Source organism: Natator depressus, chromosome 9 (assembly GCF_965152275.1).
Source record: "Natator depressus isolate rNatDep1 chromosome 9, rNatDep2.hap1, whole genome shotgun sequence".
NCBI classification, from domain to species: Eukaryota; Metazoa; Chordata; order Testudines; family Cheloniidae; genus Natator; species Natator depressus.
Window position 1 is genome coordinate 34,501,725 of NC_134242.1, and position 14,484 is coordinate 34,516,208.

Below are 14,484 nucleotides of genomic sequence, written 5' to 3' on the forward strand. Positions count from 1 at the left end.
GTATTACTGATGATTTGTACCACATTACAGCCAAATTGCCACCCCACTGACAGACCTGACCAGGAAAAAACAGCCAAATGCAGTTCAGTGGACTGAGACGTGTCAGAAAGCCTTTAACCAGCTTAAGGCGGCCCTTATGTCTGACCCTGTACTAAGGGCCCCGGACTTCGACCAACAGTTCATCGTAACTACAGATGCATCCAAGTGTGCTGTAGGAGCAGTTTTAATGCAGGAAGGACCAGATCAACAATTCCATCCTGTCGTGTTTCTCAGCAAAAAACTTTCTGAGGGGGAAAGCCACTGGTCAGTCTCAGAAAAAGAATGTTACGCCACTGTGTATGCTCTGTAGAAGCTATGCCCATACATTTGGGGACGGCGGTTCCACCTCCAGACTGGACATGGTGCACTGAAGTCAAAGAGACGAACAAAAAACTTCATCGGTGGAGTTTAGCTCTTCAAGACTTTGATTTTAAAATACAACACATTTCAGGAGTCTCTAACAAAGTGGCTAATGCACTCTCCCGGGAAGGTTTCCCAGAATCAGCCTGGTAAAAATGTCCCTATAATCTAAGTCATTGTAGTCCTTGAAATGTGAAAAATACTGTAATTGTTAGTAAAAGTAGAGGTGCATGTATCTTATTAACTCTGTTTCCTAAACCTCCAAGAAGAAATCCCAGCCGGTGTGGACCCGACCTGAACCAGGCTGGCCAGCACCGTCTGTGATTTTGGGGGAGTGGGATAAATGAAGGGGGGGATAGCTTCCTTTTATGGACATCCAGCCAGACAGTTAGCTATAAAATCCCTCTTGGTAGCTGTTCTCTACTTGCTTTACCTGTAAAAGGTTAAAAAAGCCCATAGGTAAAAAGAAGGGAATGGGCATCTGACCTAAAGAGCCAATGGGAGGGCTAGAACTTTTTAAAATTGGGAAAAAACTTTTCCTTTTTCTGTTTGTTGTTGTTCTCCGGAGAGAGAAGACGCTGAGCAGGAACCAGGCTGACCTATGATGTAGGAAGCTTTAAACCAGGTATGAAAACCCATCAGATCATACCGAGAGATTGCTTATCTGAAACTCCAGATATGTAAGTAAGTCAGGGAAGATCTAAGGAAGATGCAATTAGGGTTATTTCTTTTATTTCTTATTAGTTTGTGGACTCCTCTATGCTAACCCCAGGTGCTTTTGTTTTGCTTGTAACTTTTAAGCTGAACCTCAAGAGCTATCTTGATGCTTAATTTTTGTAATTTTTTTTTATCTAGCAAAAAGCCTGAGTTCCAGTTGTGTTTTCTTTCTGTTTTCAATAAAATTTACGTTTTTTTAAGAACAGGATTGGATTTTTGTGCCCCTAAGAGGTTTGTGCATATGTTGTTTAATTAGCTGGTGGCAACAGCTAATTTCCTTTGTTTTTCTTTCTCAGCTCTTCCACGGGGCGGGGGTGTGTGTGTGAAAGGGCTTGAGGGTACCCCACAGGAAGGAATTGCCAAGTGCGCCTTTCTGGGTTCTCAAAAGGAGTTTTTTTGCATTTGGGTGGTGACAGCATCTACCCATCCAAGGTCAGAGAGAAGCTGTAAGTGGAGTGGCTAGTATTAATTAAATGGAGTGTAACCCTGGAGTGGCTAGTATTAATTTTTAGAAACCTTGCGGGCACCCACCTCTGCACTCGAAGTGCCAGAGTGGAGATTCAGCCTTGACACACCCCTAGAGTGGAACACCCACAGGGACTCTACTTGAAGAAAAACTCTCACATCTGTACTATACTATCAGAGTAGTGTAGCTGTGTTGGTCCCAGGATATTATTGAGACAAGGTGGGTGAGGTAACATCTTTTATTGGACCAACTTCTGTTGGCAAAAGAGACAAGCTTCCGAGCTCTACCATCTGGGAATGTCTGGGGATTAATGTACCAAATTAAGAGTTAGTAGACCTGGTTTTTACTTCCAAATGTTCCATTAAAACATATTGTGTACTCTTAGGCACCTTATTGAGGTGGTCTGATCAAAAGCCCATTGAAATCAATTGAAAGACTCCCATGGACCTCAATGGGCTTTGGATCAAGCTCTTATGTGATGGCAGCATGATCAATCAACAATATGCTGACTTTGAAGATATTAAATTTGTTTTCTATAGATTCCAGGCTTTTCCTATGCATGTGAGCCTGAAATACTTTAAAAAAAATGAGTGAACTTGTGGGGCAAGTAGGCTTTCTCCAATTTGCCCAGCTCCTGACAAAATATAACTCAATTATAGGTTTCAGAGTATAGTATAGTTTCAATTATAGTAATTATTACGAGATTTACCCAGAAAAAGGTTTCTACGAAGACACTTATAATTGTTGCATGTTATTTTCAAGCTAAAGTAGTCACTGTACATTTAAACATTCTAGAAGAGCAGCAGTCAGATGAAAAACAACAAATTAAATATTTGTTTTTATACAAAACAAAAAGGGGAATGTTCACATCAATGAGGGTGAATATGTCAGTGCAGCTGTAGGGTAACAGTTACTCATGCATTGACAATTTGTTCTGGTTTTATAAGCCAATTTACTCCAGTGTCATGATAAACGAATTGTTACCATAGCTACTTCCACAGTAGATACTTAAGATTGTCACTGAAATACTATCCACCTTCTTAAATGCACAACATTATTTCGTTGCACTCTGAAAATGGTGTTTTACGAAGAAAATGATGTGGTGTTCCAAGGGAAAGTTTTTTTCCATTTATAATGTCAGTTTCTCCTTAAATTGAATAGTATCCCCCTTTCTATATGCTCACAAATTACCCCAATTTTTTTAAATAAAAAAGTTTGTTATTTTTATGAACCTGTTGTTTTTTTTTTAAAATAAGAACTCAAGTGTTTTTTGTCCGTGCTTTTCGTCTGACAGTACATACACAGAAGAGGCATTATTTGGAACTGTGCATGTCAAATCATGATCATTTCCTCCCATTTTAGATTAAACTGAATTTTGTTTTTACTGCAGGTGTCTGGTTAACCCACACATAGCATTTGGAATAACATGAAAAAGGAAGGCATCACCATCGTGAGAGTTGTGAGCAGCAGAAGCACAGCAAAGTCCATCATTGCACCTACTGAAAACTCAACCGGCTGTATTTAAGGCCTCATCCAAAGAGCATTGACTTCATTTTGTTTTGACACTTACTGCAAGAGTTCTGGACACTGCTAGTCTATTATGCCACCCTGTGCGTGCATAACAAGTCGCTGAACACAATAGCAGCATATAACACCACCACAAAACCATTCTATCCAGCATGTCTGGATTTCCATCGGAACATGCGGAGCTCCAGAATTAGTACGCGTTAACCAGCTGCTTATTTCAGGGCAGTTCAGACACAGCTTTTTCATGTGCCAGACACCAGTATTTATCAATCCTGGAGTAAGAAGTGCTTAAATACAGATCAGCCTCCATGAGGAGGGCCCTCAAACGGATGTCTCGCTTTTTCTGAGTTCTGGGACAAAAGTTCTTACAGATGCGACACTTCTCATTCACCAGTGATTCCCCCAAGCATTTGAGGCAGCTGCTATCGGGGTCATTAACAGGCATAGGCCTGTTACAGTCAGAGCAGGGCTTAAAACGCAGAGACTGAGGCAGAGTTCCCACTGGGACTCTATCTCTAACTACATTACTTAAGTACTTACTAACTACTGTAAAACTATTTACCAGGCCTTAAGGCTCGAAGACTGAAATAGAAGAACCGCTAGCCCAGTGGTCCCCAACCTTTCTCTGGCCAAGAGCACATTCATGCCTTCAGAAGAGTGTGCCGGGCAGAGATGGTTCTTGGCGGCATTTCGGCAGCCGCTTCTCCGCCGGAAGCGCCCAGCAGCGGCATTTCAGCAGCCGCTTCTCCGCCGGAAGCGCCCAGCAGCGGCATTTCGGCAGCCGCTTCTCCGCTGGAAGCGCCCAGCAGCGGCATTTCGGCAGCCGCTTCTCCACTGGAAGTGCCCAGCAGCGGCATTTCGGTGGCGACACTTCTCCGCCGGAAGCGCTGATTGGCGACATTTCGGTGGCAGGTTCTCCGATGGATGCGCTCCTCTCCTCTTCGTTCCTTGGCGCCAGCCCTGACAGCAGGCACACATAAATGTCCTGGTGGGCACCATGGCACCCGTGGGCACCGCGTTGGGGTCCACTGCGCTAGCCCTTGTGAGGCAAGGGAAAGGCGCTCCGACTAACCACCAGGGGCGGTAAGAAGAAACTGAGAGGGTTTACCGCCGGTGGCAGCTAATATACCGACGCATGGGCGCGGCACTCAAGAGGGTGCTACAGCCGACCCTACAGATATCACTAAGGCAAAAATCTCCGACAGCAGCACACGTGGGCATGCGCACACCTAGGATGGAATCGACATGAGCGAACACTCGAAGAAATCACAGCTCCTGATAAAAATGAATTCACCTTCAGATTCAAAGTTCTATACAGCAACATTTCTTGTTTTTAAAAAATTCTCAGTTTACACACAATTACTGAGGCTGATTAAAGGCAGATTCCCCACTCTGGCGCTTGGAGAGCAGAAGGTGGGGGCCCGCAAGGATTCTAAAAATTAATTCGGCCACTCCAGGCTGGTATTAAACTCCTAAGGTCACAGCTTCTCTCTGACCTTGGATGGGTAGATGCTGCCACCACTCAAATGCAAAACCCTTTGGAACCCAGGAAGGTGCACTTGGGAATTCTTTTCTGTGGGGTACGCTTAAGCCCCTTCACACCCCTCTCCCCCCGGGGAAGAGCTGAGAAATGAAAACAAAGAAATCAGCAGTTGCCACCAGCTAACTAAAAAAAACATGTGCACAAACCTCTTAAGACACAAAAGTCCAAATCCTGTTTTTAAAAAAGGTAAATTTTATTAAAAACAGAAAGAAAGAAATACATCTGAAAACTCATGCTATTGCTCAATTTTTAAAAAAGCAATTCCAAAAATTAAGCACCCAAAATAGTTTTCTGGGGCTTCAGCTTAAAGGTTACAAGCAACAAAAGCATCTGGGGTTAGCACAGAAGAATCCCGCAAGTCACATGAAATAAACAAAATAAACCTAATCGCGTCTTCCTACACATTTTCTGATAACTTACATATCTGGGTTCCAGATAAGCAATTCTAGGTATGATTCTGATGATTTTTATACCTGGCCTTCAGCTTCTCACAGCCTAACTGCTGCCCTGTTCCCCTCTTGCCCGGAGAACTACAACACACAGACAAAGGAAAGTTTTTTCCCCCCCAAGTTTAACAAGTTCTAGCCTTCCCACTGGCTCTTTTGGTCAGGTGCCCACTCACTTCCCTTTACCTATGCATGCAGTTAGACTTTTTAACCCTTTACAGATAAAGCAAGTAGAGAACAGCTACCAAGAGGGATTCCATAGCTAACTAGCTGGCTGGGTGTCCACAAAAGGGAGCTATCCCTCCTCTCGTTTATCACAGCATGTTTATGCAGGAAGTACTGAATTTCAAATTCTTACTACCCCGCATAGGTACTGAGGAATTCAGGCAGCCTTAGATATTCAATCCATGACATCACATCTGCAGTCAGGGCTCTCCAAGCTAAATGGATTTATTTTTAAAATAAGAGTTTATTTTCCATTTTGGGAAAGTGCAGGGTAAAACCATATAACAGAAACAGCATTTTAGTGAACTGTATCAGAGTGTAAGGACCTGATCCGGTTCCCATTGAATTCAATGGCAAACATCCATTGACTTCAATGGGAGCAGATACAGGCCATAATGAAGGCAATTTGTTTAATCCACATTACCTTATAATGCGCTTTGACTGAATGTACAAATATAGTATCTTCTGTGCTGATCATTTATTAGGTATTACAATAAAAATGGAGAAGAAGTGGACAGGCTGAAATATAAAAACAAGTATTTATTTCAATTTCGTAGTAAGAAAATGTGAAAAAGCTATATATTTAACAATCTGTAGTTATTGCTGACAAGGTTATTATCCATACATATTTCATGACAATGGTGCTTAGGAAGGCAGTAAAAAGAAAGACAATAAAAGGATCCAGCTCATGAGATTTCTGTGATCACGTGGAGTTTTGTTTTAAGGGAGCACAAGACACCTTTAGTACTAAGTCGCTTTGTGCTGAGACTTCTAAACCAACATTACAAGAGTAAATAAATGCCATAAAATGGATTTTTTTGCCTTTGTTTAAATACTTTTCATTGTACTAAAAACGCCAGAAGACTGTCATTCTTTTACAATATATTTTCTGCCTATATCAGTCTGACTGCTTTAAATAACTGAAATTATGTAGCCTCATGAACATGACCAACTACACGGGAAACTAAACACCACAGCAATGAGATCAGTTTTGGAGGGGATAATGTTCCGGTGAAGGATAAAAAATATGCACAATCACAAATACTCAAATGTTGAATTTTGCTTGCTTTGTTCTATTATTTACTCAGTGAAGAAGGCAGGAAATTATTAGAAAAATCAACCAGTGAAGAAGGCAGGAAATTATTAGAAAAATCAACCTATTTAAATATAAATGAATATCGGCCATTCTAGTTTGTGGCTAGTATGTATAACGTATACAAAGCACAGATAGCTAACAAGAAAGAGTCTTTATACCGACCGTGCAATCCTGAAGGTGATCAAGAAAATGGGCCTTTACAATACAATTTTTCCTGTATTGAGCGTCCTCCAGAAAGCACTGTGAATAACAGGTCTGAACAGTATCTGCAAGTAAGATTTCTAGCTCTGCACTTGAAAAGCCAAACATTTGGCATGCCCATTTCATGCTTCTCCATGGCATGAAATGTACAAGAAGGGAAAGAGGCAAAGAAGATGATAGGAAGCAGCCTGTGCAAATAAAAGACTTTTATTGATGAAAACCAGAGAGTATACATATGTATTTACCGTGCATCCAGTAATTTAACTTTCAGCTATTATTATTAAAATACATACAGCTGTAATAATATACCCAGGTCAAAACTCCATGGAGAGGGAGAGGTTTCAAGATTTCATAAAGCGCAGATCACTGATCACGATAGGTCCCTGAAAATACTCTATACAAGAACTTTTCAACCCAACACGAACATAAATCAATGCTCAAGAGATGCTAGTAGTTCCACACCGCAGGATGGCAATGAATTGTGTTTCATATGGTAACAGCTGTTAAGGACTGAAAAGAACAAAACAGAAGAGGTTTGCCTATTTGGGCATTTCATTGCTCAAACTTGTTTTTAAAATATAGTTGTTCTCAATGTTAATAGACAAAAAATTAACAAAGCTGTTTTTATTAATATTAGCATATCAGCTACTTCGTGTGAATAAAGACATTTTTCTTTGTTTTTCTACTTGCAAACGTAACTGAAAGACAGATCTCTACAGTACACAGCAAAGATCAAGTTATGAATGACCTGCACAGGTGTGCTAGTGTAAGAACAGAGCACGCTGAAACTTTTGTCCCGAGTGGGTCCCAGGTACAACAGCCAATATATGATTAGCTGTACTGGAGAGGAGGAGGGGCAGCTAGTGCTGCCAGCAGGCTCCAGTAGTCCCACAGGCTGCAGGTCTCAGGAAAGTGGCAGCGGAGCGATGGTGCTCTCGTGACCCACTGCTCAAGAACAATTCTGGCTAAATCTTTTCCAAGATGCATCAAGTCCTGCTGCCTAGTGTGCTTTCCACAATTCCGAGGAGGCAGAATGCCTCTAGCCACCAATATTTAGGAAGTATACTTCCTTCTCCCTACAACAGCTCACTTTCTTATGAGCTATAACCAAGCTCCAAATAAGCCAGTGTAGTCCATCAAGAGAAACAGTCTGATTTTTAAAGTTGTATGAAAAAAGATTTGCATGATGGAGTTCCTATAGTCTACAAAGTATTCTTTAAAAGGGAAATAGGTAAGTCAACAACACACAGTAACTTCTTGGATTCCAACTTAGTCTCTTGCCTTGAAAATGTTTCAGTTTTATTTGTTTAAATAATCTTTCCCCTCCCCCAGAAATAAATATATATATATAAATATAAAAGTATAATAACCCCACAAAAGGAAGAACTTTCAGAATTAAGGCTGCAATATTAGGATCACCATATTGGCCATAGGCCGGGAGTATCAAGATAGTGTGAAATGTTACAAATGAGTTTTACTGTATACATATCCTAGGCAGAATGGGATGATTTGAGACAAGAGGAACCAAATTCTGCAACTTTAAAGGCTGTGCTAGCAACTTGTCAGGATTTATAGGGCTGTACCTAATTTACCTATATGCTCAGTCACTGATGTTTTAAAAGTACCATTTTACTCACCAATCCAAAAAGATTATTTGTCACAGGCAAAGAGAAGAATTTTGCAAGGATGATTTATATAGTTTTAAAATCAAGGACACACACTAATATGGTATCTGCATTTTCCCTTTTTTCCCCTTGATAGATGAAGAGAAATTGTTGATTGAGCTCATCAACAAACAAAAAGACAAGGCATTAACAAAGCCTTTGTAGAGAAATGTCAGAAGTGAGTTGCGGCCTGTTACAATCATCAGTCAACCAGTTTTCTTTCATATTTTAAGTACAGCAAAATGGAGGGCAGCCACAGACCACATTCTGGCTCTTGGACCACACCCTTGGCCACTTATTTTAAGCCTAGATTTTCAGCTGAATTTTGCAAAATCCTTGGCATGTTTTGCTGTTAAATTATGTAGCCAGTAGTAAATAGTTCTGAACTAGAATAGAAACTGTATAAATGAACAGATCTGCAAACATTTTGGCAACTTTGAAGAGCACTTTACATATTTTCATTAGACCCTTGGCAATTTCACCATCTCTCAAATCTATTAAGTCTTTGTCTTCTCACTTCCTCTTCTGATAGCTGTTCAGATGGAAACCAAAACCCATAAGGTCGCCTCTCATTGCTATGACTTCCTGCACTAAAACCTGTAAGACAAAATGAAAAGCAAATGTAAACCATTTTTATCCTCTGCTGAGTGCAGAATCGTACACATCCTATGATTTAAACAGTGAAAAAACTGTGTAGTGTAGTAAGGTTGTGAGCATTGTATACTTTTTTTTTGTTTACTATTATTACAAAACCATTTTAAAATAATGTTATTGGTTTTGATATATAACAAGGAGGTTTTAATACAGGCAATCAAATAACTTACATCATGCGGCAGAAATACTTTTACGTAACTCGTCTTTTGATTAATGCTTTGACCAGTAAAGGACAGAATCTGAATCATAAACTGCGGTGGAAAAAAAAACTGTCATAGAAAAAAAGAAAATACATAGAACCAAAATAACTAAACAAGAGCAGCAGTTGTCATTACTGAGACCACACTGTAATGAACTACTGAGTGTGCAGTACTGCCCTCTACTGGACTGAACCAGTACTGCTCAATTGAGTTACATAGGACCCTATCCATGCTAACACCATTATGATTATACTCAGATTACCATTGTAACAGAAGATCATTAACCTTCCTGGAATAGTTTACCATGGAAATATCTTTGAGGGATTTCTGTACAGTTTTCGCTCAATTGCATGAGAAATTTTTGATTCAACAGTAAGGAATCTCTTAGATCAGTGCTTAGTTAGCAGATTAATTTGTCCCCTTGGTCTTGGCGTTTCTGTATTACTTCATTTCTTAATATCGTCTGTACAAATATATTTTAACAAACATGAAATAATTATTGGTCCTTTATGTAACTAGGTAGACTTCCAAAATTTACACTGACAAAGCAGATGAAAAAAATTTTCTGCTAGTTTAAGAGCAAGCCCACTGCATTAATGTTCATTAAAAATGTTTCAGAGTGGTAGCAGTGTTAGTCTGTATCAGCAAAAAAAAAAAAAAAAAAAAACAACAACAAAACCAAAACAACAAGGAGTACTTGTGGCACCTTAGAGACTAACAAATTTATTTGGGCATAAGCTTTCATGGGCTAAAACCCACCTCATCGGATGCATGCAGTGGAAAATACAGAAGGAAGTGTGTGTGTGTATATATATATATATATATATATATATATATATATATACACATATACACACACACACACACACACACACACACACACACACAGAGAACATGAAAAAATGGGTGTTGCCATACCAACTGTAACGAGACCAATCAATTAGGGTCCCTGCTGATAATAGCCCACCCTAATTGATTGGTCTTGTTAGAGTTGGAATGGCAACACCCATTTTTTCATGTTCTCTGTGTATATATATCTTCCTACTGTATTTTCCACTGCATGCATCCAATGAAGTGGGTTTTAGCCCACGAAAGCTTATGCCCAAATAAATTTGTTAGTCTCTAAGGTGCCACAGGTACTCCTCGTTTTTTTTTCCCCCATTAAAAATGTGTACTTTTAATACAGCAATTACTCTTTAAAAAGCCCAGGACTTTACATTTTTCAGCATCCTTGTTTTATATAGTAACATCTAGACTTTTAAACTATTTACAAGTCCTCAACAGTTACTTTTGGCAAAGCAAGCTTTTTAAACTTTCAGCTAGTACTACAGTCCAAGATGTGGTGACCCATACCAGATGCACATGTAACTCCATCTTTAGTTGGCAACAAGCAAATTCAGAAATAAACTACACGTGGCAGTTCAGCTATAGCGAAGCACAGTGAGTAAATTAATCTGAGCCGAGATAGTACAGGCTATAGGTAGTTCTCTCTTCTGGCACCGTTGAAAGACAGAAAGAAAGACAGACAGAACCTCCCCCATCACCACCAACTAAAGAATTCAGAGAATTCAAATTCCAAGTCACATAATAAGGAAAGCAAGAAAAGATATAAAGGCTGTGCCTAAGTATGACATCATCTGCCTATATGCTAAGGGTCCTTGGGAAAAAAAAAAAGTAGAGATTGGCTTCTGAACCTAGGTACATACATTATTAAGGATAAAAAAGTTAGTTCTAAAGATTAGGGAATAGTTGAGTCAAACTGCATATATATTTATAATGTTAGTATTTATTAACTTTTCATCAAGGGATCATGTTTTAATAGTAATAGTGAATATGAAAAACCAAAAACAAGTAGTGTACTATACATATAGTGGAGCTCATTTTCAGATGCGGGGGTGCTTAGCAAGCTTAAATACCAGGGGCCTGTTTGCATAGTACACTGATGGCCTATCTACAGTGCAGTAAGGGAGACCTAGTTATTGACCTCTGACTCAGTTATGTTCTGATTTATAGTACAGACAGGACCTTAATAATAGACAAGTTTACGATTCTACGCAAAGACTGGAAGATGCAGAAGGATTTTTTTTTGTCCTTGCAAATAGCTCAAACTCTTAGGAAATGCTGCCAAGCCTAACTAGCTGCTCAGGCACCAGTGGTTAGCTATAACAACATGGGATATTCACAAAAAAACAGAAATAGTTGAAGAATGTTTTAATTCACGTTAACATGCAGCAAATCAATATAATGTGCATTGTAACACTTTAACCTCAACATGGCCTTGCACCACGTTACTTTTTCAGATTCAGAAACACAATCAGTATTTTCAGATAGAGGCAAAACTACGTCATATTTAAGAAACAGTAAACACAAACACTGCAACTTGTCAATTACTCTTCACCTCACCCATAAGCACACCCACCATTTCAGAACAACATGCCACTCTAATTAAGAGCTAACTAAGTGCTCCTGTATGTGATGAAATATTGCCATCTCCTTTTAAAATACTTTCCTTTAGAAACAAAGTATTCTTCCTGCTAATGTGAAAAAGCCACCCCCACTCCCCAAAGGCCATGGAATACCTCATAACTTGTACCTCCCCCCATCCCTCTGTCAAAATGAGACTGGTTGAGACAAGTTAAGACTGATGACAACATAGCGGTTGTGATGTTATGACCTAAACTGTTTCCATTCTGGATCTGGCCTAACCCCTTCTACCACGTGACCCCAAAGAGAAGTCCCACCTTAATTAGAGGAGACCAATAGGTGTCGGTGCATGGATAGTAACCCTAAACCATGGGTGCAGTAATATTGCAGCCATCCTGTAAACACACACAAGTGGAAACAGCAATGTGCAGATGTTAGAGAAAAATAATTATTCACTTCAGGACGCTAGAAATTTTGTGAGCATGAACTTTTGATTTCAGGCAGCTAAAAAGCATTACAGACCATTGAATTGAAAACAGGCCACTGACTGGCATACTAAGAGAATGTTTATGCATCATACAAACTGGCTATGGTTCATTTGAAAAGAAAGAAAACAATTGTCCCAGATGTGGATGCACAATGGCAGATAGCTTTTTTATACATGTACTGAGCAAGGAAGCTCAATGATGGTTGTAAATACATCTTAAAGGCCTAAACATGCCTGTGCAAAGGAGTTGAAAGAAGAGACCCAAGGTGTGATCCCTAAAGCTTTAAATCAATATTCATTAATGAGAGTGTGTCTCAGAAGCTGGACAGACCAGGGTAAAGAATTTTTTTAAAAAAACTTGATGCTATTTTAACAATTTTTTACAAGTTCATTACTTTGTCACTAATAATGATGTCAAGACCACCATGATGGAAAAGTTTATCAGACTTTGAAACTGAAGATGTGACGGTACTTTAGAGCATACAGTACCTTACATTTTTCTAGGCTGAATAGATGGGAAGGTATGGTGAAAAAGTGAGCAGTGGGGGCTTTTCAGAGAATTGTTTGGTTTTCCATACTGGTACAATTTGTATGGATTTTTAATTAATATTTTGTTCAGATGTCCAGAGTTTTGATGGGCATAAATACATTTAATATACCGAAAATAGTCAAAGCATGAATAAAATACTAAAACCACTGCATGCAGAGGCAATGTAATAAAGGCCATGATTGCAAATGACTCTTCATGGGCACACCACAAGGCCACACAGAGACCTACTGAAGTCACTGAAGCTTTGCATCTGAGCAGGGGTCCAGACACACAGTCAACTGCACAACTGGGACTTAAATTGTATTGCAGCTTTAACTAACATTATGACATACTTTTCTAGATTATTGCTACTCTCTGAAAAAAACAGTTTTTCATTTTCCTTCTTATGTATCACAGTAAAACGGTCAATTAAAAATCAGGGTCTTCCAGGATCCTGTTTATAGAGTGCCCATGTCCAGTTTTAGTATCTGGAAGATAAGACAACAACATTAGAGTTAAACAAAAACTGGGCACAGTACTCACAACTCCTTAAAGTCCAGCCCCCACACCAGCAACAAAACAAAACAAGATCTGGTGAAAAAAGTAGCAACAATTGCTCAATTATATAGTGACCCAAAATGAAAGGCCTTGCAGTGAGCCTTGAAGACCGCTTCAGAGACATCCTCCAGGAAAATGTCCTCACTGAGAGAATTCCATAGATGCATTCCAAGAAACATGAATGCCCTACTCCTGGTCTTATTCTGATAAGAGACAGAGAGCTGAAATGCCCTTGTACACACTGGGGGAGAGTGGTTGCTCATGTCCCTTGTATTAAGGGTTTTATACATTATTAGAGTATGGCTGGATACTGATTGCCCAAAGCCACATTTTGACTAGCTAGTTGGGCCTTTTTGATGAGGTCATAGTCATGCAACAACTCCTCAGCCCTGGTATACACTACAAATGAATGTCGATATAACACTGTCACTCAGGAGTGTGGAAAATCAATACCCCTGAGTGGCAGAGTTATACCGACCTAAGCCCCAGAGCAGACAGCACTATGTCAGTGGCAGGGCTTCTCCTGTCAACATAGCTCCAGCCTCTCTGAGAGGTGGAGTACTTGTGCTGACAGGAGAAGGTAGCGTCTTCACTAAATGCTACAGCGGCTCAGCTGCACCCATTAAGATTTTATCATTTAAGCACACCTGTAATTCTTTATGTACAGAGGAAATGTTAATGTTAAGGCAGGGAAGGGACAAGATAAAAAAAACAACAACCTAGGAGATAGCAATAAAGAGAGGCAATTGAGTGGGGGATGTTTCCTCTTGAGGCTAAAGAAAAAAGTGACAGTTTAAACTGCCTTCTTTGCCAAAATAACAAACTACCCCTTCAGTCACTTTTAATCCGTGTACTATAAAAGATGAACTAGAATCTTTTCAGTAGTGCAGAAGATTATTTGCAAACCACAGTATGCTGAAAGTGACAGTTCATTCAGAAACTGCTGCCAAAAAGGGCGCCTGGATTTCTGGGTAAGAAATCAGGTTGCAAACATCCAAATAGTTCACAAAAATGTAAAAATAATTAAAGGGATAAATTCTTAGGCCCAGATTTCTGAAAGCATTTGGATACTACTGGGCTCAATGTTGCAACACCTAACTGATTTAGGAGTCTAAATTTCATTTTCAAAAGTGATTTGGGCACTTAGAAGCTTAAATCTCAGATTGTCAACGGAATTTGGACTCAAGTGTCTAAATCCCTTCTGAAATATATTTAGACTCCTAAATCAGTTAGGTGTTGCAACACTGAGCACAGTAATGCCTAAATACCTTTAGAAATGCCTTAGCCACTTAATCCTTGCCTACAACTGGAGAATTTTACAAGAAAAAAATTTCACCAGGGCTACCAG

The 14,484-nt window shown here is 39.6% G+C and overlaps 1 protein-coding gene across 5 annotated transcripts in view; it reads right to left on the reverse strand.

Moving 5' to 3' along the window:
• Nucleotides 1-4,951: 4,951 nt before the first annotated feature.
• RHBDD1 (rhomboid domain containing 1) overlaps nt 4,952-14,484 on the reverse strand; it is an 87,363-nt gene continuing 77,830 nt past the window's right edge. For 4 of the 5 annotated variants that reach the window (XM_074963904.1, XM_074963900.1, XM_074963899.1 and 1 more), the window contains one exon: nt 4,952-8,881. In XM_074963904.1, coding sequence (XP_074820005.1) covers nt 8,763-8,881 — 119 coding nt within the window. In that variant the 3' untranslated portion in view covers nt 4,952-8,762. Of the gene's footprint in view, nt 8,882-11,879; nt 11,958-14,484 lie in introns of all 5 variants that reach the window. The other variant, XM_074963903.1, reaches the window with a different exon arrangement.